This window comes from Triturus cristatus, chromosome 6, assembly GCF_964204655.1.
Source record: "Triturus cristatus chromosome 6, aTriCri1.1, whole genome shotgun sequence".
Lineage (NCBI taxonomy): Eukaryota > Metazoa > Chordata > Amphibia > Caudata > Salamandridae > Triturus > Triturus cristatus.
Window position 1 is genome coordinate 197999393 of NC_140589.1, and position 23400 is coordinate 198022792.

General features: G+C 45.0%; 1 protein-coding gene across 4 annotated transcripts in view; it reads right to left on the bottom strand.

Moving 5' to 3' along the window:
• The window catches only part of LOC146816633 (cytochrome P450 2K4-like), a 481215-nt gene that overhangs the window by 122315 nt on the left and 335500 nt on the right, over positions 1 to 23400 (bottom strand). For all 4 annotated transcript variants that reach the window (XM_085610514.1, XM_085610511.1, XM_085610513.1 and 1 more), the window contains 2 exons: positions 5058 to 5231; positions 904 to 1045 (listed from right to left, as the gene is read on the bottom strand). In XM_085610514.1, the coding sequence (XP_085466640.1) occupies positions 904 to 1045; positions 5058 to 5231 (316 nt within the window). The remainder of the gene's footprint in view (positions 1 to 903; positions 1046 to 5057; positions 5232 to 23400) is intronic.

Genomic DNA, 23400 nt, shown 5'->3' on the forward strand with positions numbered 1-23400 from the left:
AGTTTGGTGCACCAGGCACTAAGACTGCTCTAAATTACCTATCTGATGCACCATATGATGCAGCAGCATTGCATGGAAGTTATAAGATGTATTCCTGTAACTTTCTTTACAATTATTTAAAAAAAATTAAATATGAAATGTATAAATTCCTTGCGTGATACGAGCTAGGATGGTGTATCATCCACCATTACCTACAAACTCTGTTTTCAGCTAGAGGTTGTTGCAATTGTTGTGTTGGGGACTCTGGCCAATGTGCTTTGTCTTGTAAAGTCCCTATGTATGGCAGCATGTTTCTTTGGCATTATTTTAGTACATTTTGTGGTTATGCGCAATGACTATGAACCACTAAATTCTATTTTGCGTGCAAACGCGTCTGTGCATAAAATAGGGATAACTGTCTGTCCTCAGTTTGTGGGAGTTTGAACCCACAGTTTGTGGCGTGTTTCTATAGCATTCGACGTTTAGCACTGGATGGGAAATTATGTCCTACCCCTTCTTTTTTTACTTAACTGTGTGCATCTTGTTGTTACCTTTCAATCCTACCCATTCCCTGTATGTCGTTCCTCATTTCTCCTGAGCATACTTCAGTCTAATTCCTCCACCCTGTTGCTCCTGCCCCATTTTTCCTCTTTCCTCCTCAGGGTCTCCTTGCTCAACAGGGTATTCATTGGCCTCAGCCTACTAGCTACTCCTTCACCTCCTGCCTCTCCCTACCATGCATCCCTAGTCCTCCGACAATGGCGGTGCTACAACACCATGTTGCTTCCTTGCGTCCTCACTTGTTATCCCAATATACTTTTTTAAAGTGCGATCAATTGGCTTGGCCACTGTTTACTTTCATCCATCGACACTTGTTTGAAAAAAGGCGAAAACAAAGCCAGCATTGCATTTTAAATTCCTTACTTTGAATATCAGGGTATTTCATCATGAGTAGCATCCCCCATCGAAGAGATGTGGAAGTGGTTTCCATTCCAGCTGCAAAGAGATTTCTCACAACGCATTTTAGATTATTGTCATTGAAGTATGTATCCTGGTTAGACTTTATCTAGAAAGAGAAGGATATGTGTGACCCTACTAAATAATTATTTTATTAGTCAATAGCAGTACCAAATAGTTACATCTTACTACTAATAAAAGCTAGTCTCCTTAACATGCAAACAATATCCGGACTCAGAGCAATATATATGTCTTGTGGTTGTTGATTTTTTTTAATAGCATTGGCCTTGTCGAGTCAAGTCCTATTTTCTAATTAAATAATCTAATTGCTTTTAAAAGTGCTGGCTTTTGACACATAATCAAAGTGTAGCCATCAAGACTGTGGTGCTGCAGTTCTTGCTATAGTCCACCCACTTCCTAGGCTATTAAAAATTACTATATGCAGTAGATCCGGCATGTCATGATAGCTGCACAGCAGCTAACCTTGGCAAGAGTCAAGCAGTACCCAGAGCTGTCATCTTTCTTTAGAGAGGAGGGGGAAGGTGTAGTTCCATTGCTTGCTTTTCAATTTCTTTGAATTTACCTGGGTCACATGACTAGATGTGTGTAGCAGTTGGCGTTTGGGTATTCCACCCAGACAGTATCAAGATGGAGGATCTGGGTGTTGGTAGGATTGCCATCCTGGCTTGATAGGGGGAGCTGTCACGTACCATCCTTGCACTTCAAAGGTACTGCCCCAGCTCGCACACAAAGGACTTCACTCTAGCCTATTGTGCCCCATGACAGACTGGGAGGCTGGGAGGCAGGAAATCAAGACACCTCTGAAGGGGCAAGAGTCCAGAAGCTTCTTCCACTTCAAAGGGGGCACTAGGTATAAAATTTGGACTCCCATACCTCCCCTTCAGTACACTCCTCAGCCTGTGTACACTACAGAAGAAGGCCTACCTAGCTGCCAAAGGACTGCTGTACTGTTTGAGGCTTGCCCTGCTGTCTGAAGACTGGACCTGCACCCTTCATTCCAAGCTCCGTGAGTGACTCCAAAGGCAAATTAGCTGGCCTCCTGATCTGAGGTATAGGAACACAAGCTCCAGAGGCCTCCCTGCAACTGCCAGCTGACCTGCTACACTGAACCTGCCTGGACCTGTAACTGGACCTTCCTGAACCCTTCTAGACTCCTGATCCCCAAGAGGTGGGTCCTGGGTCTTGGAACCTTGCCGTGGCATCAGTTGAGCTCCTACTAGAAGAAAAGGAGAAATCCAGAGGTTTTGGGATCTTAACGACTGCGAACGGGCCCATTCGCACCAAGATCTTTCTGCCCACGCCGCCCCTAATGCGAAGCTCTGGCGAACCCACCTCTACAAACTACAGGGACCACCAGCAACACCTGGCAATGCAAGATCTGTAATTCTCACTATAGCACCAACAGCCCGCCAGGAACGCCAATGTGAAGCTCCAGGAGCAATCAGCCACAATGCAACAGTAATGATCATCCTTGACACCCGACCTGCTCTTTGTGCTACAGCTCTCCCTGCGGCCTCCTCCACCGTGAGCTGGACTCTTCACTCTAAACTTTAGAAAGCAACTTTTTCAGCAGGACTAACCTTGTCCCTGTATCTGGCCTGGACTCCTACGTGGTTGGCCTCAACTTGTCACTTTCACCTAGTCTCGCACCACCAGAAAATCGTGAGTGGTACTTTGTGCTTTTCAGTTCTATACATACCTTAAATCTTTGAAACGGCATATCCCCAGTTCCACTGATTGGATTTTTATCATTTGGTGCCAAATTGTTTATTACATTTTACTCAAATTTTCTGAATTAGTAACACAATTTTACAATAGTTGAGTTTGTTGTTTTTGCACTGGTCAGTGATTGCAGAGGTGGGTACAGAATTGTACTAACACTCATGCAGTCTCATTTAATCTAGTCCTACCAGGGGAATCAGATTGCACATTGAAGGAACACATGCCATTTCATTGACTGGGGAGGATGTCAAATACCCCTTTAACTAGGGCTGCTAAGTTGAGGCAAAAGCAAAGTATTTAATGGAGAGAAACATACGGCATGGTTCAGGTGTGTGTTTCAAAACAAAGTAATCAGTAGGGCTGGTTATGTTTCTGTACGCTTTATGCGCGCAAGGCATATCTGCATATTTTATCAGATCTTCATCGACCTACAATCCAACAAAAAGGTGAGCTGTGAGGTAGTAAGTCCACATCAGTCCACAAACCTCTGTAAAATTACAAGTTTGGGTGTTTGGGGCTTCAGACAGAATCAGTGGCGGCTCCTCCGCTAAGGCAGAGGAGAGTTGCCCCACTGCTTTTTAGCAGTGAAGTTAAAGAAAAACAAAATGATAATAACTGATGTTATTATCATTTTATTTTGTCCTGATGCCCGGCAGCTTTGTGGACGGGCTGCTCTCATGACAAGAGCAGGGGGAGCGGTGAGCACACTGTAAGTGCGCATGAATGTTTGGCCGGCTGTCTTGGGCCAGCCAAACAGTCATGTGTACTTTGCATGTTCTCCATGCAGGCTGCATTACAGCATGTATGGAGAACATGCTCCGGCCAGAACAGGCAGCACATCCATTCTCCCAGTCAGCGTCTGAGCACCGAACCACAGTACTCAGACCAATCACAATGCTACATTGCAGAGTTGTGATTGGCTGACTGGGAGCCTGGATGTGCTGCCTGTTCTGGCTGGAGCGAGGTACAACGGAGGAGAGACTCAGTGAGGAAGTGGCAAGAAGGTAAGCAATTTTCTTTTTCTTTGTTTACACCCACTTCCCCACGACCCCACCCGCCGCCCCACCCCCGATCCGTGCCTGCCACCACTGGACAGTACAAAAAGTTCAGGCAGCTCGAGCAGTTCACACTAAATCTGGTCATTTATCTACTTATCGTGCAGAATAAATCTGGGTGGTTTCCTAGACCCATTTAATTCTGCTACGTACGAAAAACACAGAGGGAAGAAAGCCTACGACCGCAGGCCAGAGGCTTTCCGACTGACATCCCTGGTTTGACTTCTGCCACATAATTACAATGCAGGCAGTTAGAACTCAAACTAGCCGGTCATTCCGTCTGGCTTCCGACGACAGGCTCAGGGAGCCCATCGGCCCATCAGAACTGCAACATAATCACTTTAGGATGGTGTTTCTGCCATTGAAATTATGATGTCGGTTTCACACAGTCCTTCCATGCCGGCCTTTCTGACATGGAAAGGCTGTCGGAAAGAGACTTTGGGGTCCCCAAGCAAGGCGCCCTTGCCTCAGTGGCTTATAGTTGCGGGCCAGGGGGGGACACCTATGGTGCCCCCTGTAAATCCCTGCACCATGTGGCAGGCACCTCATGAGGTGCCTGCCACAGGGTGCAGGGATTCGCACAAACTCCCATTTCTCTATGGGAGCTTGTCCTGCGACCGGTTTCCGACCGCAGCACAAGCTCCCATAGGGACATGATAGTGTGCGACCACACCATGTTCGGACGTAATGTAATAATGCGGCCGGGACCGCCGAGTGGTGGTTGGTTGGTCCCAATTCTGCGGCGATGTCGGTCGGAGGCAACTCTGACCAACATTGCAATCAGGCCCAGAGTGTATAGACATCCTATTCCTTTTACTGACTTTTTTTGCCCAACCCTGGTAAGAAGAGTAATATTTCAAGCCCATTTTTAAGATGCTGTAAAAATACAATACACTTCCGAATAAGTTTCTGCATAAGTTCCATTCTGAGGGAGCCCATTTTTGGTAGAGGGCATGTTACGCATGGCAGACACACAGGTCTTGTGCAATGTGTCTGAACTCCGATCCAGCACCGTTTGTGTTTTCAGATTTAACGCAGAAGCCTCCAACAGCTTTGAAATATACATGCCATGCTAAAGTCACGTTTATGGTAGCCAAGACTGAGACACTCAGGGATACCCTGTGAGATCAACTTTTTCAATCTGTCCGACTCTTACAGAACATACTGTGCTTTCCTGGTGTGTCCGAAGCAAACGTCCTGCTTATCACCACCACCACTGCTGAGAAGGCCACTCTCTATGTATAGTTCATCACTTAAAATAGTTAATTGGACAAGTTAAAAAGAAATATCTACTGTAAGTCTGATCAAGTATGCATGCTCTACCTCTTTCTGCTTGACAAGAAATGCATCCATCAAACTCCGCTGGTCATTGGTATCTAATTTTTCGAGATATTTGACAAACGTGCCGGTTACAAATGCGTCGAATTCTGCCACGTTCCGGAGGACCTTCCTGTGTGCTCCGGGTAGGAATCCGATGAAAGGATAAGCATTATACAGCTGTGGGAAACAACAAAATCAGATCATTTGAGAAAATATGGCGAGCAAGGCCACAACCAACAGGCGCTGGTAAAGCCAGTGGGCCTTGCTTTGTTATTGGGCAGCCAGATGCAGGCAACACTCTGGGCACATGTGTAGAACATACTCTGAGCCTGCTTTACAGGCACAAATGCATACACAGGAAATATTCAAACAGGCACACCTGCTGAGAAAGACGACTGCACAGGCACAATACCATGATTATTTATTTTGTGGTTAAAGGAAGCAAATTAAACTGGGACTCGCTAAGCTCAGAATAGCTTTGGAATGGAAGTCAGCCAGGGGGCCCAGGTTCGAAAGCTGGAACAAAGATGTCATCACGTGGGATGGGCCGAGGGCAGAGTGCTAAGCTGGAAAGAGGCCAAGGGAACGAGGAAGCGCCCAATGGCTGAACAGTGGAGGTAGGCGCTGGTAGCATGGGAGAACCCGGAGGGCACCAGTATTGAGGAGGAAGGGCCAGGACAAGGGTCCCAACACGGAAGCGCTGGATTTAACACACCCCGCATCCTCCAGGGAGCCCAGGGGACTGCAGTGCAGGGGGGCCCCTAAGCTCCAGGGGGCCCCCTCAGCACTGCACTTCGGCCGGGGGGCTCCTGATAAGAGTCGGGAGGGCCCCTCCATATACCTTGCAGGGGGGCCCCCTCAATTATCGTTACGGCACTGCGACTGATTCCAGTAGGAGACGTGTACAGGCAGTTGATAGTAAGGGGCCCGGTAACCAGGAGAGTGGGGCATAGCGGCAATGAGAGGCCCCTCCCTGGCCCACTTGTGGGCAATCCCCACTGAGACTCCCTTTAGGTTATACTGGTCAAGATCGTTCATTTCAATCCTCTGCACAGGTTTTTCTTTTTTGTTATTTGGTTAGTGTTAAGTAGTTAGAGTAGCATTCAAATAACTGAGGGGCATATCAACAACAACCGGCGATAATTATCTCTAAGCGCACTTAGCGCTAGGATAATTATTGCCGGCTAGCGTGAATTTTTATCGCTGAGATAGCGTGCTATTAGCAACGCTTATCTCAATAGCGATAAAAATCCTCACGCTAACAGGCTAACGTGAGATTATCGCTGGAAACCCAGCGATAATCTCACGTTACCTTGTTGATAGGGACAGGCAAACTTAGCCATGATATCCTCCTTCCATAGGATATCATGGCTAAGTCAGAAAAATACCAGACGTAAAAAAGCAGCGTTAACCGAGGTTAGCGCTGCTTTTTTTGTCTCTAACAGGGTTAGCGATATTCTTGATAATTCTCCTATTATTTTACTCTGGAACGCCCCCTTTGCATCTCATTAGAGATGCAAGGGGAAGCGTAGAGTAAAAGGGTGCTAACATGCAAATTGGCATGTTAGCACCCTGTTGTTGATAGGGCGCTAGTTTTATCTCTCCTTTTTTGGCTTTTAAAGCCAAAAAAGCAGAGATAAAGCCCTTGTTGATATGCCCCCATGATTGGTATGCTTGTATACAGGACCGATGTTGAAAAGCTACCCACTTAAACAATGTAGTACAGATGTAACTGTGGAGCAAGTACTAGATAACAGCAGTCACTCAATAAAGATGTGGGCAATTTATTGGACTACTGCTAATGTCTGCTATGTACTGAGATGGTTATTAGATGAGTAGAGAGTTCGCTATAAGAAATCACCAGTAGTGATGAGCACTAGCAGTGCCTGTACACAAAAGACTGAAATCATTTATTGTAAAATCTGAACATCCCCAATGTAATGTCTTTCCTTCTTTTTTTCTCTTTTATGGGTGAGGATTTATATAAAATGCCAATAAAATACATTAAAAAATAGGAATAAAATTAAAGAACATTTTATGTGATAGTTCATCCCTCTTATCTACAATAGACAGCTGAAAATCAGGAAGAAAAGGGGGAATATGCGCGCATACCACTTAGTCTGACCTCTCTAAAATGTTTGAAAAGGATTTATGTTAGTTCAGGATGTCTCTTTTTCCAGAACTGCAATATTATGCAATTGCTCTCCTAATCTCGGTTGCCATAGAATTTTCGGTTCCTAAATTGCTAAAATATTTGAAAACATGGGACCCGCAATCCCTGTATAAAAGCATGTCTTTAATTTCCCCATTGCAGGTAATTTGCGACGAACATAGTCGCCTGTAATCTGACAAAAGCCAGGATAAAAGGCAAGACACAACATAATTAAAGCCACATTTTTAAAAACAAAAAGGAAATCTGACAATGCCTTTTTCTGTTCTGTTTTATTAGATAGAAAGTGATAATCAGAAACGAGATATTTAGGAAAACATGTTTATTTTCAATGTTGTGGGTAATTATAGAAAAGATAGAATCTTACGGCAGGTTTCTACATATTCGGAGCTATAGCGTTTTTTAAATTCTGACTTGTATTAAACTGAATATTTAAATGAATGAATGATCTAAACCAGGGGCGTCACTAGGGTTGGTGTCACCCAGTGCGGGTAACATATGGTGTCACCCCTCTCACGACTTACCCCATGGACCTCCTCTGTGACAGAGCCCAGGTCACCTCGTCCGGCACGCCTTCCCGGTGGTCATCCTGGCTCCTGCAAACCTCCCGTTCATCCACGTCCTTGGTCAGGGTGTCCCTTCTGGATCCGCCGGCCTCTGGTCGCGCTGGTTGCTCTCCCACCGCTTTCTCCTCCGTAGCGTCCGCTACCGTGTCCTCCGTGTTGTCCTCCTCTGCACTATTGCTTACAGCCGAGTTCCACTCCGCAGTTCCGCGCCATCGGAATTTAAAGTCCCTCCTCCCCCTTGCACCGGAAGTATTACACCGGCAACAGAGGAAGAGACCAGGAAGCAGGACTCCTTGGTGCCCCAGGGGCTCTCGCCACAAGCCCCCAAGGCCTTTTTCTGGCTTACAGTACTCCCCTACCAGGCCAAGAGTCCACCGGAGCATGAGAGAGGAAGTCCACATTGGAGCGACCCAGAAGGTGATATTGAAAGGACTGGAGGCAGAGGCGAGGCTGCAAAGTTTGGCCAGCAGCCAACACAGCGTAACGAGGTTGGTGTCACCCCCGTGTGCTGGTGTCACCCGGTGCGGTCCGCACCCCCCGCACCCCCCTAGTGACGCCACTGATCTAAACTTGTAAAGCGCAACAGGAGTGTCCAGGAGCTAGAGGCTCACACATGACTGCAGCCGAGGACGACCTAACTCTTAAAAATACCTGATTTCAGCTATATCTTATAGGTGGTCATATCAGTGGATGCTCTCAGACCCGCTGAAAGTTTGCTCCATTCTTGAGCCCCCAGGAGACTGAAAGATCTGCCGCCTCTGCACGCCGTGTACCTTGGGGACGCAGGCGAAATCAGCAGAGGATGATCTAAGTGCTCTAGTGGCTGCGTAGCGACAAGCACGCCTTTGGAGGTATCCAACAACTTTACCGCGGAGGGCTTTAAAGAAAATTACCATGGCCTTCAATTTTATATGCTTCCTCACTGGAAGCCAGTGTAAGGCCTTGAGATGAGGGGCCATATGAGACCTATATTTCAATCTGAGAATTGCCCTAGCCGCTGAATTCTGCACCACCTGGAGGCGCTAAAGGAGGCAGTCCAGTTGACCCAGGTAAAGGACCTCGGCATATTCTAATCTTGATGTAACCAGCGCCTGAACCACCATCTTCCTGGAGTCCAGTGGGAGGAGCGGGAGGAAGGAGGAATTTTTTCGGCATTCGAAGTAAGCCAAAAACAGGTTCCCACCAGGGCCTGAAATTTGGATCGCACAGAGAGGGTGTTATCAATGTAAACGCCCACATTTTTAACTGTGGATTGGGCAACACTCGGGGTGGATAGTTCCCCCAGCCACCATTGGCTCCAACTGCTCACAGAAGGCTGGCCAAAGAAAACAATCTCTGATTAATCAGGATTGCACTTCAGCTGGTTCTCCTTCAGCCATTTAAAAACCTTTGTGAGGCAATATCTGGTTGCGTCCCCATTGAAGTCTGTGCTTTTGTCGCATGAAAAAATCAGCAGAGTGTCATCAGCATAGAAAATTATCTTGGCGTCATTTGCCTCCATCAGGAAGAGGCCTGTGGGATTCCTATCTTCATACTGGGCATTAGGGCTGAAAAAGGGGGAGTCCATATCACCTGTTCTCTATCCTTCAGATAGGAAGTTATCCAGGCTAGAGCCCAACCTCCAATGCCCATGCTCCTCAGTCTGTCGAGGAGCATCTCGTGTGGCACTGTATCGAACGCCGCCAACAGATCAAGTAATATGAGAATTGCTCGACCCCCCTGATCAAGCACATCTTTGAGATGCTCCATCACCTCCAACAGAGCTGTTTTAGTACTATAATTGGGCCTAAAGCCAGATTGAGTGGGGTGCAAGAGATTGTTACTTTCTGCGTACTCCATGATCATGTTATTAACATGTTTCTCCAACACTTTGGAGAAGGCAGAGAGGAGGGAAATAGGCCTATAATTCATGGGAACGCTTGGGTCTGTATTTGTTTTTTTTAGGAATGGCTGGATATTTGCCTGCCTTCAGAGTGATGGCACAATGCCCATTGAAAGAGAGGTGTTTAGCACCTTATTGACTGGTTGGTTTGTGGTCGATGCTAAGACGGGTATTAATTTAGCTGGGCATGCATCTGCTGGTGATCCTGACTTGAGCCCATGAGTTATGCAATTGAGTCCTCAGATTCAATGGCCGAGAAGTGTAACAGTGATGGCCCTTGTGAGAGTGCTGGGGGAGAATGGAGCCTGATTATTTTATCATAGATGCGAGATGAAGTCATATCACCCTCAGCCTCGGCGAGGGAGGATTGATGGATCGTCATTATCTTTTCGTGAAAGGAGCGGGCCACCTGGCTTGTCCAATCTGCCTATACCGGGGCTTCCCTACTGGCTGCCTTGGGTGCCGTAAAGGACTTTACAATCCAAATAAATTCCCTGCCTTTGTTGTTAGTGGTCGCAATTTAGGTCTGCAGATAGCATATCTTGGACACTTTCATCATCTTATGATGAGATTTTAAAGCTGCCTTATAAATGATCTTATCTTCCGAGAGATAATGATTGTGCCACTTTCTTTCGAGGCCTTTGCATTTTTTTTTCTAACTCCCAAGGACTCATTGAACCAAGGAGCAGAGCGACAGATCCTCTCCGGAGTGCATGAGGTCAGTGGGGCGACCGCATCGATGTTGGTCCTGAGCCATGATTCTAAAGCACAGGCGTCCAATTTGGGATTGTCCGTGAGAGAAGGGACAGAGGAAATCGAGCGCCCCCTGAAGAGATGGCAGAGATATTTTATTGAGGGCTCTATTATATTCAGTCGCTTTCCTCCCAGGTGGGACATGGCCCTGATCTGGTCTGATATCCGGAAGTTAACCAGAAAATGATCCGACCAGGTTAAGGGGATTGGAGGGTCCGTTTCCAGTTCTGTATTACAGATGATTTGATCTAAAAAACCACAGGGTCGTATCAGCAAGGTTATCGCCGTTTTGCAGGGAACATCCCTGCAAAACGGAGATAACCTCGCTATCTCTGGAATTTTTATCGCCCTGGTGTTGTTAATAATGCGCTATCAGGGCGATACATTCCAGAGATAGCCTGCGATAAAAAAGTTATCGCTAAGCACGGCCAGCGATAATTATCGCTGGCCGTTGCTAATATGCCCCTAGATTACAAGCTGCCATTATTTTTGACAACATGATTAGAATAACGGGTTTGTCCCACAGACGACTAGGTAGGACCTTACAACTTTCTAACCAACGAAAAACCTAACCGTCACTTAGAATGCTGCTTTTTACTCAGGTCATTGTATGATTTAAATGGTCTGTAGCATTTGTTTACATCTCATTGAATCTTTTAGATGTTCATATCATCCGATAAACATGTCATACTGAAAGAAAGACCTCTGGCTTCCATTAATAAACATACATGTAAATCAAACTTTTACAAAAAACATAAAACTCACAATACAATACATACAATGCATTATGAAGGTGATTACAATCAAAATGAATCCAGTCAATATTAAAAAATAAACAGCAGCCGTTATCTTAATTACTTTGACAGATAATCATTATTTTGCATAAGATGCTGCTTGCTGCTTGCCACAAGGGTCACCTTTGTGCCTACTAACTAAAAAAGTCAAACAACAGGAATACAAATTGGTTTGCATCTCCACATTTTGACCCCACACGAATAAATTTAGCCAAATCATACTTAAGATTAAGAACTGGCATCTGTTACGGAATTTGGAACACCCACTACAACCACCACTGTTAGGATGAAAAACAATACCAGTATAGGCCAACAAACAGTGCGGGCAGAGATCGCCCCGGCAGCAAGAAAAAGAGGCCTTGGAATGGCCAGCTCGTTCCCTCGGTCCGACACCACGCATTTTACGCATCACAAAAATATTGCAGAGTGTCTTGCATTCCAAAATGAACGCAATGTGAAGAATAAAGCACACCAGACAGAAAAAGCAGAAGTACGGGCAATTCCACAATGCTGGTCAACCTTAACACCTCCCAAAATTGCAAAAAAGTGGTGGTTTCAAACCGTATTCCTAGACAATATTCCGAATAAATCATGAACTGGTTTTCCAGAGAGAACTAAAGCCACAAATGAGGCATTCGATTTCCATTTCCAAGGCACATTGACCTATGACAAGCACCATTCGGACTGGGCACAATATTCTTCAATGTCTAAAGCACTGCCAGCATTTCCTATTTACTGCCTATCCCTTTCTGTTTACTAGGTGCCAACCTGGTGATTTGATACACAAGGGGTCTCTTTCTCTCTCTTTCTCTCTCTCTTTCTCTCTCCCTCTCTGACTGACGATTGCTTCACAGCCAATTCTGTCAACAGCAAACAAATCGGGACCAGCAACAGAAACAGTGTGTGACACACTGGACCCTTTCAAGGTGTCAGTGTTCTTCAGGAACAAAGAGATAGCTCCACTTCGTTAAACATCTTCTTTTCAGCACAGCAGCCCTGTCAGAGGGTCTGCATTGAGCAAAGATGTGTGCTGAATCCCGTTTAGTAACTTGGGGTGCAAGGTACATCCCCAAACTGCCACTGGGTGTAAGGCAAAGCCTAAGCTAAGATGGGTCCCATCTTTACCTACACAGGTCTTAGTTTGACTAGTCACATCTCATGATAAAAGTGCAAAATGCCACATAGGTAAAACCGTCACTTCACAAACTTCATTGTTGGCTCATCAGCTTGAATCCCTCCAGAACATATATACAGAGTCGTGGCGAAATTCCCAAGATGTACCATGTTAAGTTTTTCCAACCCGCCTGCAACTTGTTCCTCACATGTGGGAAATTCCTGCGTGTATTTTCCAAATTACAGGACATATCCCACACTTAAAAAGTTCTATGGTGTAAGTATTTTCACTGTGTGCTCTTTGTGACATCTATATTGTTGCAAAGTCATCCTGTGCCCTGGGCACCCCCCAATGTTTTACTGAATGGAACTGGTGGTAACTGACTCTGACTGACCCTGGGCTCTGCCTAACCAGGCCCGGGGCCAGTGCTATGCTGAAAAAGACATTTAGAATGCAGTGAAAACACCTACATACAGCCCTGTGATTGGCACGATCTCCTAGTACATCATAGGGCCGGGGGATTAAAACTGTGGTTAAGTCCCTAGTATAGAATAAGGCAGGGCAGTGTAGAGGCCAGCCGCCTTTTCTGCACTTGCATGTGTGCACTGCTGGAGCATGAGGTCAGTTTAAAAGAAGCCCTGTGTTGCAGGACTGCTTTCAAAATGCAAATTGTGCCTAAACTCCACTTTAGTGTTTGGGGCACTTAACAATTAATAAACTACAATGTTTGGGCTTATTAGGTACCCCTAGGGTCTCCCCTGGGTGTCCCAGGGGTGGGTGAGAGGTCAGGTGTTTAAAAGGAGGACCCTTTCTGTTATTTATATTTTATTAATATGCCCTGGGTTAAGTGAAATTGCACATTTCACACACCCCCATTGTGATAAAGTGCTTCACAAAATCGACTTTGGTGCTAGGAGCACTGTGGAGGGAGGATCTGCAATATGTTTACCTATTCAGAACCCCTAAAGTCTCTCCTAGGTGTTCCAGGGGTGGGGGACTTGTAGACATAAGCAGAGGTCTTATAAAAGGTGTTTTGTTAAGCCCTGGTTTTGAAAAAATGGCCCAAGTCATTTTTCCCATTGCAAATCCTCGACCACATAGGTTAACATGGCAAGAAGTTATTAACTAATAATTTTCGCTAGGAGATTAATAATTAAAAAAAGCATTCATGGACTTCTCAGAACGGTATTGAGAAATCCAACACATGGTATTGTAGAATTTCTCATAAAATATACAGACAAGAAGTTATAAGTCTTTCTTGTCTGAAGACAAAATTCAACCTTCCAGGGGCCTGCCCTGATTGATTGAGTGGATTAGCCAGGCTCATTTAATGAGGTGATAAAGAGCCCCTGGGGTTATCCAGCTCTTATGGGAGGGCAGAGTTCTGCTACACAGGAATGCCAGAGCAGGGGGAGGGTTCGTAAACAAAATCCTTCTATGAAGGGAGGAGACAAGCAGAAGACACCAGTTTCATTTACAACTCTCCTCTTTGCACCCAGCCAGATGCTAGGCTTAAGGAAGGAATTAGCAGATGCAAGGGTGGGGGGAACAATGGAGATTGGCCATCCTGGAGGTGTGTTTAGCCAGCTCTTCTCTCCTTGCTGGAAATTCTGACATATTGAATTTTGGAGAAGTGTGCTTTCTAGGATATCATTGTGCCACACTTTGGAGGAAGTGGTCATGCTCTGGGGTATTGCCCTACACCTCATTGGACAGGAGTGCCCTCCTGCCCTCCTGCTCGACCCCAGAGAACACTGAATAAGTATCTGAGAGGGGCAGTGCCTCTCAGATCTGCTGCATGAACATTAAGAGAGGAGAAGGGTCCCTGCTGGAAGTTGATTTTTGCACCAACCAGGCCCTGCAATCTGACTCACTGAGTCTGCTGCACAATCTGAAACTACAGACCTGTGGATCAAACCTGCTTCAAAAGGACTAGAGAGTGGACTCCCTGCAAGCAACAGGTTAACAGGTCTCACCTGGAGCATCACCACAAAGAATCCTCAGCCGGGAGTACTACCAGTGGATATGTAAGGGTTTTGTCCAAGTGGATTGAGGGAACTGAAGTCCCAAACTTTCAAGGATCATCTTGGAGATTCCAGACCCTTGGATTGTGGGAACTGAAGTCCCAAACTTTCAAGGACCATCTTGGAGATTCCAGACCCTTGGATTGTGTTTCGGACACGTTGGATCTGCAGGAGGAACTTCAGGAAGGAGTTTCTAATGGAATTAGGCCTGCTAGTGGAAGCTGCACGACGTCTGGTGAGAAATCCTCAAGAAAAGTTGCTAAGTGTGAATTTGTCCCTGTCAAAGGCAACCAAATGTCCAAAAGTGGCACTGTTGGTTTCTAAGCACCAGAAAGGGTCTAATCTTTAAACATTCACATCTCTGGTTACCTACAGTGGATTGTTTTTCATTTTAGTGTCATTTGAAAAAGATACAAATATTTCCTATTTTGATAAATTGGTGGTGGATTTTTACTGTGTGTTGTGTCTTAATTATTTACTAAATTGGTGTTTTTAAATGCTTTACATACCTGGCTTTGAAGTTAAGCCTCCCTGCTTCCTTTTGGTCTCAGATCCATCTGTTTTTATAAGACTATTTAGGTTTTGCCTGCACAGTACTTGGGCTGTGCTTGTGAAATCTCATGTAGTCAATATATCTTAAAAAGGGGCTCTTTCCCACAGTCAAATTACTGTGTTCATTCGCTTTTTTGTGAAACTATTTTTTTGTCACACTGTTTAAGCCCCATTTACTGTCAAGATAAGATCTCTTTCTATGGAGAAGGGCGGAAGCTTCTAACAGTAGGCTGGAATGCTTGCTTTGTATTACTTAGTATCTTTTATTGATGTATATTATTTTTCTTTTATGGATATGTTTTATCCAAATGAAGATATGAAATTAAATGAATGATTATTTAGTTGTGTTGCTCACATCTCTAGCTGACTTCGGGCATTGTCCCTTCTGCTTGGAAACGGGCGATGGTCCGAGCGCTGATAAAAAAGCCCAATCTGGAACCATCGGACTTTGGGAACCATCGTCCGATTTCCCTGCTTCCCTGGGTGAGTAAGATCGTGGAGAGGTATGTCAATCTCCAGCTGGTCAGCTTCCTTGAGGATAACCAGCTGTTAGACACCACCCAGACAGGGTTCAGGCCTAAGCATGGAACAGAATCCGCCCTCCTAATGGTCATCGAGGAGTCCAGGAAAATCCTTGATCAGGGAGGAGCAGTGGCAGTGATCCTCCTTGATCTCAGTGCGGCATTCGACACGGTCAGTCATGCCACCTTACTGAACTGTCTTTCGGATGTCGGCATTGTGGACAAGGCGTGGCTCTGGTTAAAATCTTTCTTGAGCAACAGGTCATTCCAAGTGTTTGATGGACAGACAGTGTCTTCTAGCATTCCCCTGAAGTGCGGAGTCCCGCAGGGCTCCTCATTAAGCCCCGCGCTTTTTAACGTCTATATGAGGCCACTGGCTGAGGTAGTTCGCCCGTATGGAGTCAAGATCATATCCTATGCGGACAATACCCAGCTGTGGTCTCTCTAGCGCATGAGGCTCTTCAATCACGATCAGGGGGACTTACCGAATGTCTGGAGGAGGTGAAGACCTGGATGACTCAGTCATCATTAAAACTTAATGGTGACAAAACGGAGCTCATGCTCCTGGGCCCTGCCGACCCCACATTTGTCAACTTACTGTGGCCCCCCTGTCTAGGTCTCCCCCCGGCCCCGAAGGATAACATCAAAAGCCTAGGGGTATGGCTGGACAGGAGTCTCTCACTCAACACCCAGGCCACAAAGCTTTCAGCCACCTGCTTTGGAATACTTAGGACATTGAAGAAAGTTCTTCCTTTGCTCCCAATGGAGGCAAAGCAGATAGCCATACAGGGCCTGATACAATCACGGCTGGACTCCAACAACGTCCTATATCTGGGTGCACCAGAGTACACCTTAAAGAGACTTCAGCTGGTACAAAACTGTGCCGTGCGTACTCTGCTGCAGATTCCTCGTAGATTGTCAGTAAAGGCGGCTCTGATCAATCTTCACTGGCTCCCAGTGCGTAAGAGAGTCTCTTTTAAAGCAATGTGTATTGCCCACCAGGCTTTCTGGGATTCGGGTCCTCCAATCACCCGTGATCTAGTAAGCCAGTATCACCCAGGTAGAAATCTGCGTTCTAGTCAGGCCTTCATGGCAGCAGTCCCCAGAGTCAAAAGGTCTAGATCTGGCGGAAGGACGTACGCCTTTAACGCCGCCAAGATCTGGAACTCCCTCCTGTTTCACCTGAGATCCAATCCTGATCTCGTTTCTTTCCGTAAACAATTAAAAACACACCTATTCAATTCTGTTTAATTTAACTCAGTTTTTTCTTCTTTTTCTGGTTCTCAACCTCTTTATCCTTCACTGGTTCCTTTTTTTTAGCGCTTGGACGCCTCAGGGCAGCAATCGCGCTGTTATAAATTCACTTTCATTCACTTTCATTCATTCATTCATTCATTCATTCATTCACTTCGCCTGTGCTGTGCTGGGGCTCGTTGACTTTGCCCGTCTCTCCGGTTTCGCTGCTTCGTGTGCGCTGTGTGTCTCCCCTAGCTGCCGCTACCTTCCATCGCGCGGTCAGCGTAGGGGGAGACTACAGCTCCCAGACTGCCCTCCGACTTCTGCCACACCTGAGGAGCATCATCGCGCCCGGAGGTGCAGAAAACACTGAGGCTCCCTCGGTGGAGCGGGGCTCACATCTCTAGCTGACTTCGCCTGTGCTGTGCTGGGGCTCGTTGACTTTGCCCGTCTCTCCGGATTCGCTGCTTCGTGTGCGCTGTGTGTCTCCCCTAGCTGCCGCTACCTTCCATCGCGCGGTCAGCGTAGGGGGAGACTACAGCTCCCAGACTGCCCTCCGACTTCTGCCACACCTGAGGAGCATCATCGCGCCTGGAGGCGCAGAAAACACTGAGGCTCCCTCCGCGTCGCGGGACGCGCGCGGGCAGCGCCGGGCTAAGCCCGGGCAAAGGGCGGGCCGTCTAAGGCCGTCAAAGGACGACGAGGGACGGGACGGGCCACCCCCCTGACATTACTATACGGTAAGACTGTCCTCTGGATTTGGTGTGACCATTCTTTGGACTTGTCAAAGACTTTATAGGAATTACCTACCTCTATACGTCTTTATATCTGGATATCCGCACTACAATCCCTGCTGACTAGTACTCCACCATGTCTACACAAATGGGAAAATCCCGCACTATAACTGTCAATACATCACATGGAACTGCTACTGGGACAATTGACCAATTTTTTAAGAGGGTAACAAATGTACTTGAAAAAGAAATAGCTGACACAGAGAAGCGTCTTTCACTAGATTTATTAACTGGGGAACGTTCCTCTCTGGGGTTACTAGCCCAAGCTGTTTCTCCAGGGAGGACACACTTGGACTTAGTGCAGGGCCCCACTCCCCTAATAGCGGTAAGGGCGGAGGACGATGATGATATAACATCCAGCGCTAACACAAACGCTGTGCTTATTACAAATCCCTCCTCACCTTGTTCAAATACATCTGGATTATCAAGTTCCCCCAAATTATTCTCAATCTCCCCATTGACCATAGTTCAGCATCATAGCGAAAAGAAAAAAAAAAGGAAAAGAAGGGGATCACCATCTGTGAGAATCCAAACGAAAATACAAAAAATTAACCCCTCTGTTCCCCACACTACAAGATCTTCCAAGTCGGTAGGTCCCTCTCTCTCCTCGGAGATAAACGATTCGCCCACTATTTCTAATTTCTCAGGATCTTTAAATACCTTACATCTAGAAACAGATTTCACCAACAGATTAGAGGTGTTAATAAAATCCCTCCTACTCCCCTTGTTAGAGAGAACACGAATGATAAGTGCACATTTAGATAGCTTGGGCAGTCAAATAGAAGGGAATACTGCCGCCATGATAGAACTGCAAAGTGCTCATGCCAAAAACATTGGTAGTAACCACATAATACCTCCTACTCTGTCAATATCACAACCCTCGACAGGCGCCGCGTCTGTAACAGCAGTTAGCACACAGGGGAAAAAAGCTCTGTTCAAAACAAATAAACCGACAACTAGTAAGGAGAAATTTTCTTCACTAGATAATAGTCAGGGAAACAGGGAGACCGTCCAGCCCAGCAATAAAAGGGAAGGGGATAAGAATGGACCCACTAAAAACCTTCCAGCAGACAAAATCTCCAACCAGTAAATGAAGTAGTTGGGAACGAAAAGGGGAAGTTACCATCCACACAGTTACCTAGAGAAATAAAAAGAATAGTAGATTTACCACCACAATCGGCCCCTTATACGATTATTATGGCTGGGGTACCAGAGCTTGTAAAGGGGGTCAGAGAGGGTTATCATTCCTTAAAAAATAAAACCATCCATTGGCTCGAACTGAATAGACCATTACCTGCCCATGTCAGTGGAGAAATTTTGTCCGTGAGACGAGCAATTTGGGTGGGTTCAAGACCCAAAGATAGAACTGGGGATGTGATAATTATAAACTTTAAAGATCACAGAGCAGTAAGGTGTATCGGAGACTGGTACGAAACAAGAGGAGGGGATACTATCTCCACCCATTACGTTAGTTATTTTTATCCAAGAGACCCAACCTCATATTCAAAATCTATCCCAGTAAAAAACCTTCATCCGGATTGGAAGGAAGTGGGTCCCCAATTCCTGCGCCAAAATGTGGATAACTATCGCCCTTATCCTCAGTCATATAGGGAGTTCCATAGTAACAACAATAACTTTCCCCCACATTATGGGTGTAACGTGCCCACCTATAATCGTTATTCAATGCTCTTTGGACTAGATGAAGTTGATTGACTTAGACGGCAGTGGAGAGTCCCGCAAAGGCTGTCTCCTTCAGAGCCTTGCATAGTGCAGGACTCTGTAACTGCGGAAGGGGATGCCATCGGTAAAGCACTAGAAGACAGAGAGCAAGATTTATTGGGTGACCTACCATCTGTAAACGTAGAAGATACTCCCCTTTTTCAGGAACTTATAGACGACTCAGTACACAGTTTACCCATTGAAGACGAACTCCACCTGTTAGAAAACACACTAAATGGTACATTTAGTTTACCAAGAGTGGAAGGCCAACTGACCATAAAAAACTCCTCTCAAGAGGGAGTAGACCCGACTGAAAGAACTGATGTAACCCAGAAAAGTTTAAGAATACAATTTTTATTCTGGAACATTGCAGGGCTTAAGAGAAAAATTACAAATGGGAGTATTCTAAACTATGTACAAGAACACCACGTGATTTGTTTACAGGAGACATGGGCAACAACCGAGCTACATTTAAAAGGGTATAAAACCTTTTTTACTCCAGCAAAAGCCGTCTCGCATGGCAGACCCAAAGGTGGGTTGGTGACTTACATAGCGAATACTCTATTGGGCCTAGAGCTTACACCCCTTGCACTAGAACCAAACTACCAGGTACTAAAACTAACATTTGAGGAAAAAAAGATCATTCTTGTCGTAAATTTATACGATAATCTGATAGAAACTGATAGATTACATATATTGGGGGCTCTCCGTAAGAAACTCGTAACCTGGTCTAAACAGAAAAAAACTCAGGACCCCCCAAGTATCATATGGGGGGGTGATTTCAACCATCACCCATGTAGTAGAAGTAACACTAACCTCTGCGGGGTGGTGGATGAAACAGATGGTTAAATAACTCATTTCAGTCACTCAAAGGTGGGAAACTTCTTAAATGAAACCATGTCTGAATTAGGCCTCGTAATATTAAATACGCCAAAATCTTCTAATGGCCAGCTGGAACCAACCTATCTGGGAAGGGGCTGTGAGTCAACAATTGACTACATATTGGTCACAGCCACATTAGGAAATAAGGTTGGAAATGTTAGTATTCTTATAAATACCCTAAGTGACCATGCTGCCCTGGCCATAGTTTTATTCCTGGATCTCTCACTCAAAATTATGGACAATTCTTAGCAAAATGGGTGTAGACCCGGTCCTAGTAACTTTCCTTCGTGAATTATATATGAATGCCTCTGCCAGTGTACGTTTTGGAGTCCGGGGAGAACTCTCGAATTCATTTGCAGTAGAGCGTGGTGTCAGGCAGGGTTGTGTCCTGGCCCCCTTTCTCTTTTCGTTATATACAAATGGTCTTGAGACGGAGATGCTACAGGGGGCCCAAGACCTCCCTCGAGTTGGAGAACGCTTGATACCAGCGCTCTTATACGCGGATGATGCCGTGATACTTGCACGTACACCACGAGAATTACAAAAAGCAACTGAACGGTACGCAAGCTTCATGGGCAAATTAGACCTTCGAATAAACATAAAAAAAACGTTTGTTATGGTGGCAGGGCAGGGTAGAAAAAGGGGGAAGACTATCTATCTAGATAAGGAAAGGCTAGAACCAACGGATCAATACCCATATCTTGGCGTAGTGATGGATGCGAAGCTAAATTGGAAACCAGCCATTGAGGCTCGTAAACACCACCTTCTGAGGGCAAATGCTGCCCTAATAAAATTTTCACAAAAATTGGGTAAGAGACCACCTGTAGAGCTTCTCCGTATTTACAAAGCGAAGTGTCTCTCGACAGCACTCTACGGAGCAGGCCTCTGGGGACATAAAAATACTAATTCCCTCCAGGTGGCAGAAAACAACTTCCTGAGATTTCTCTTGGCGGTTCCAAAACGAGTCTCCACCTTCGCATCCCATACTGAATTGGGGACTCCCCATATTGAGGACCTTGCAAAAATTGAACCACTTTTACTGTGGTACCGCGTTTGGACTTCGACTAAAAATACCCTCACAAAGAAGTTACTGTCAGATTGTATGTCATTGGACCACGTGGGGAAGATCGAGTGGCTGATGTATATAAAATATTTTTTATTTGACCTAGGATTGGGTAAATATTACCTGACACCAGAACTTATTTCTGAAATACCCAAGAAAGAACTAAAAATAAGGGCACTGTCCCACGTCGAAGAATTACGTATGTGCGCAGAGGTCTGGAAACCATCGGTTCGCCACTCTATGCTAGTGATGACAACTCTGGATATCGAACCATACTTAACGTATGTCCAGTCGCAGTTTGAGCGGTTCTTATTGACCAGATTCAGGTTAAACATCTTCCATAGGATAGTAGCCTTCCCTTCTAAAAACACTTGGGAGAAACATTTGCCGGTGTGCCCATGCGATGAAATAGCAGAGCAATCTACAATGCATACTATTTTGTTCTGCAAATACTATATTTCACACCGCAAACTTTGGTTAGTTCCTGTTTTGAGACAGTTAGGTTTCAGAAGGTGTCGGCCAGCCATGTTACGGTTGCAATTCCTGGACTCTGAATTTGTTTGCAAATGTGTTAGTACTTTTCTCAAATGTATTTTTTATCACAGGAAAAATCTTGAGGACGTATAGTCGGTTATGTGAGGTCAAATGGTAGAATATATTTCCAAATTGTATTAATAACAATCCTTTTTTTTTTTTTTTTTTACCAAATCTATTTTATGGATTACTTATTAGACGGAGTATTGTAATTATAGGATACCAAACGTTGTTTTGGGCATATCCCCCAAAGCATCCTAATAATGCAGTTGGGGGTTATCTTTTTCTTCCGCTTCAAAGAGCCATAAAACCTTATTATATATGGGTTTTTTTTTCTCTTTTTTATGCATAGCGACACTATCTGATCATTTTTTGCGCTTTAGGCTATGCATGTACATCATATTATATTACAATATGCAACCACAAATGACTTTTGATTCTCCCCTTCCCAAAAGATCGTTATTTTGCATACATTCTAAACGTTTTGCCTTTATGAGAGCATTTTAAATCTCGTATTTTTTAATTCATATGACTTTTATTGTATAATTGATGAAATGTAATTTTGTACTTGCTTTTATGGTTTGAAACCAACTCACCGAATAAAGCTCATTTATTATTATTAGTTGTGTAAAGCAGATGATTTAGCCTTAGAATGTTTGTGACATTTCCTATTCATGCCTCAGTACCTTGCTTTGCCCTTTGATGGCATTATCAGATAGATTTTTTCAACTTAATCTATTTGGTCATTATGATAACATTCTAAAGTAATAAACATTGCATGTTTGAAAATAAAGTTAATATACAAGACCTATATTCTACTACTAAACAGGCAGCTACAAGTGCCTTTACCTTGAAGACTACAGGGTCATGATTTGAAAGGTGAAGCAGGTGCAGTAGCACCGGGCCCAACAGTTGTCAGAACTCCTCTAAACATATTTGATAACTTTGACTACTAAACAGAAGTCACAATTGCAGTTACCTTGCAGTTAAAAGGGACTTGATTTGAATGGTGCAGCAGGTGCAGTGGCACCAGGGCCAAAAGCTCTAGGTTCCCACTAAACCCAGATTAAAACTAAAATGTAAAACTAAACAGTCATTCACAAGTGCAGTTACCATGCAGACAACAGGGTCAGGATTTCACTGGTGTGGCAGGTGCAGTGGTACGGGGCCAAAAGTTGTCAGAACTCATGTAAACACCTACTATTGCTACATTTTACAAGTAAACAGGCAGTTAAAAGTGCAGTTATCCAGCCAGCGCTAGGGTCATGATTTTAATAGTGCAGCTGAGGAGTGGCACCGGGACCAAAAGCTCCAGGCACCCCACTAAACACCGATTATTGCTATATTTTACATCTAATTAGGCAGTCACAAGCACAGTTATCTTTCAGGTACTAGGGTCATGATTTGAATGGTTTAGCAGGTGCAGTGGCACCAGGGCCAAATGTAGTCATGGCTATACTAAACATCAAATATTGCTATATTTTACTGCTAATTAAGCAGTCAACAGTGCAGTTATCTTGCAGGCAACAGTGTCATGATTTGAATGTTGCTGCAGGTGCCTTAGTACTAGGACTAAAGGCTCTAGGCACCCCACTAAACACCTAATATTGCTATATTTTACTACTTATCAGGCAGTCACAAGTGTAGTTGTCTTGCAGGCACTATGGCCATTATTTCAATGTTGTTGCAGGTACAGTGGCACTGAGGCCAAATGTTTTCAGAACTACTCTAAACACCAAATA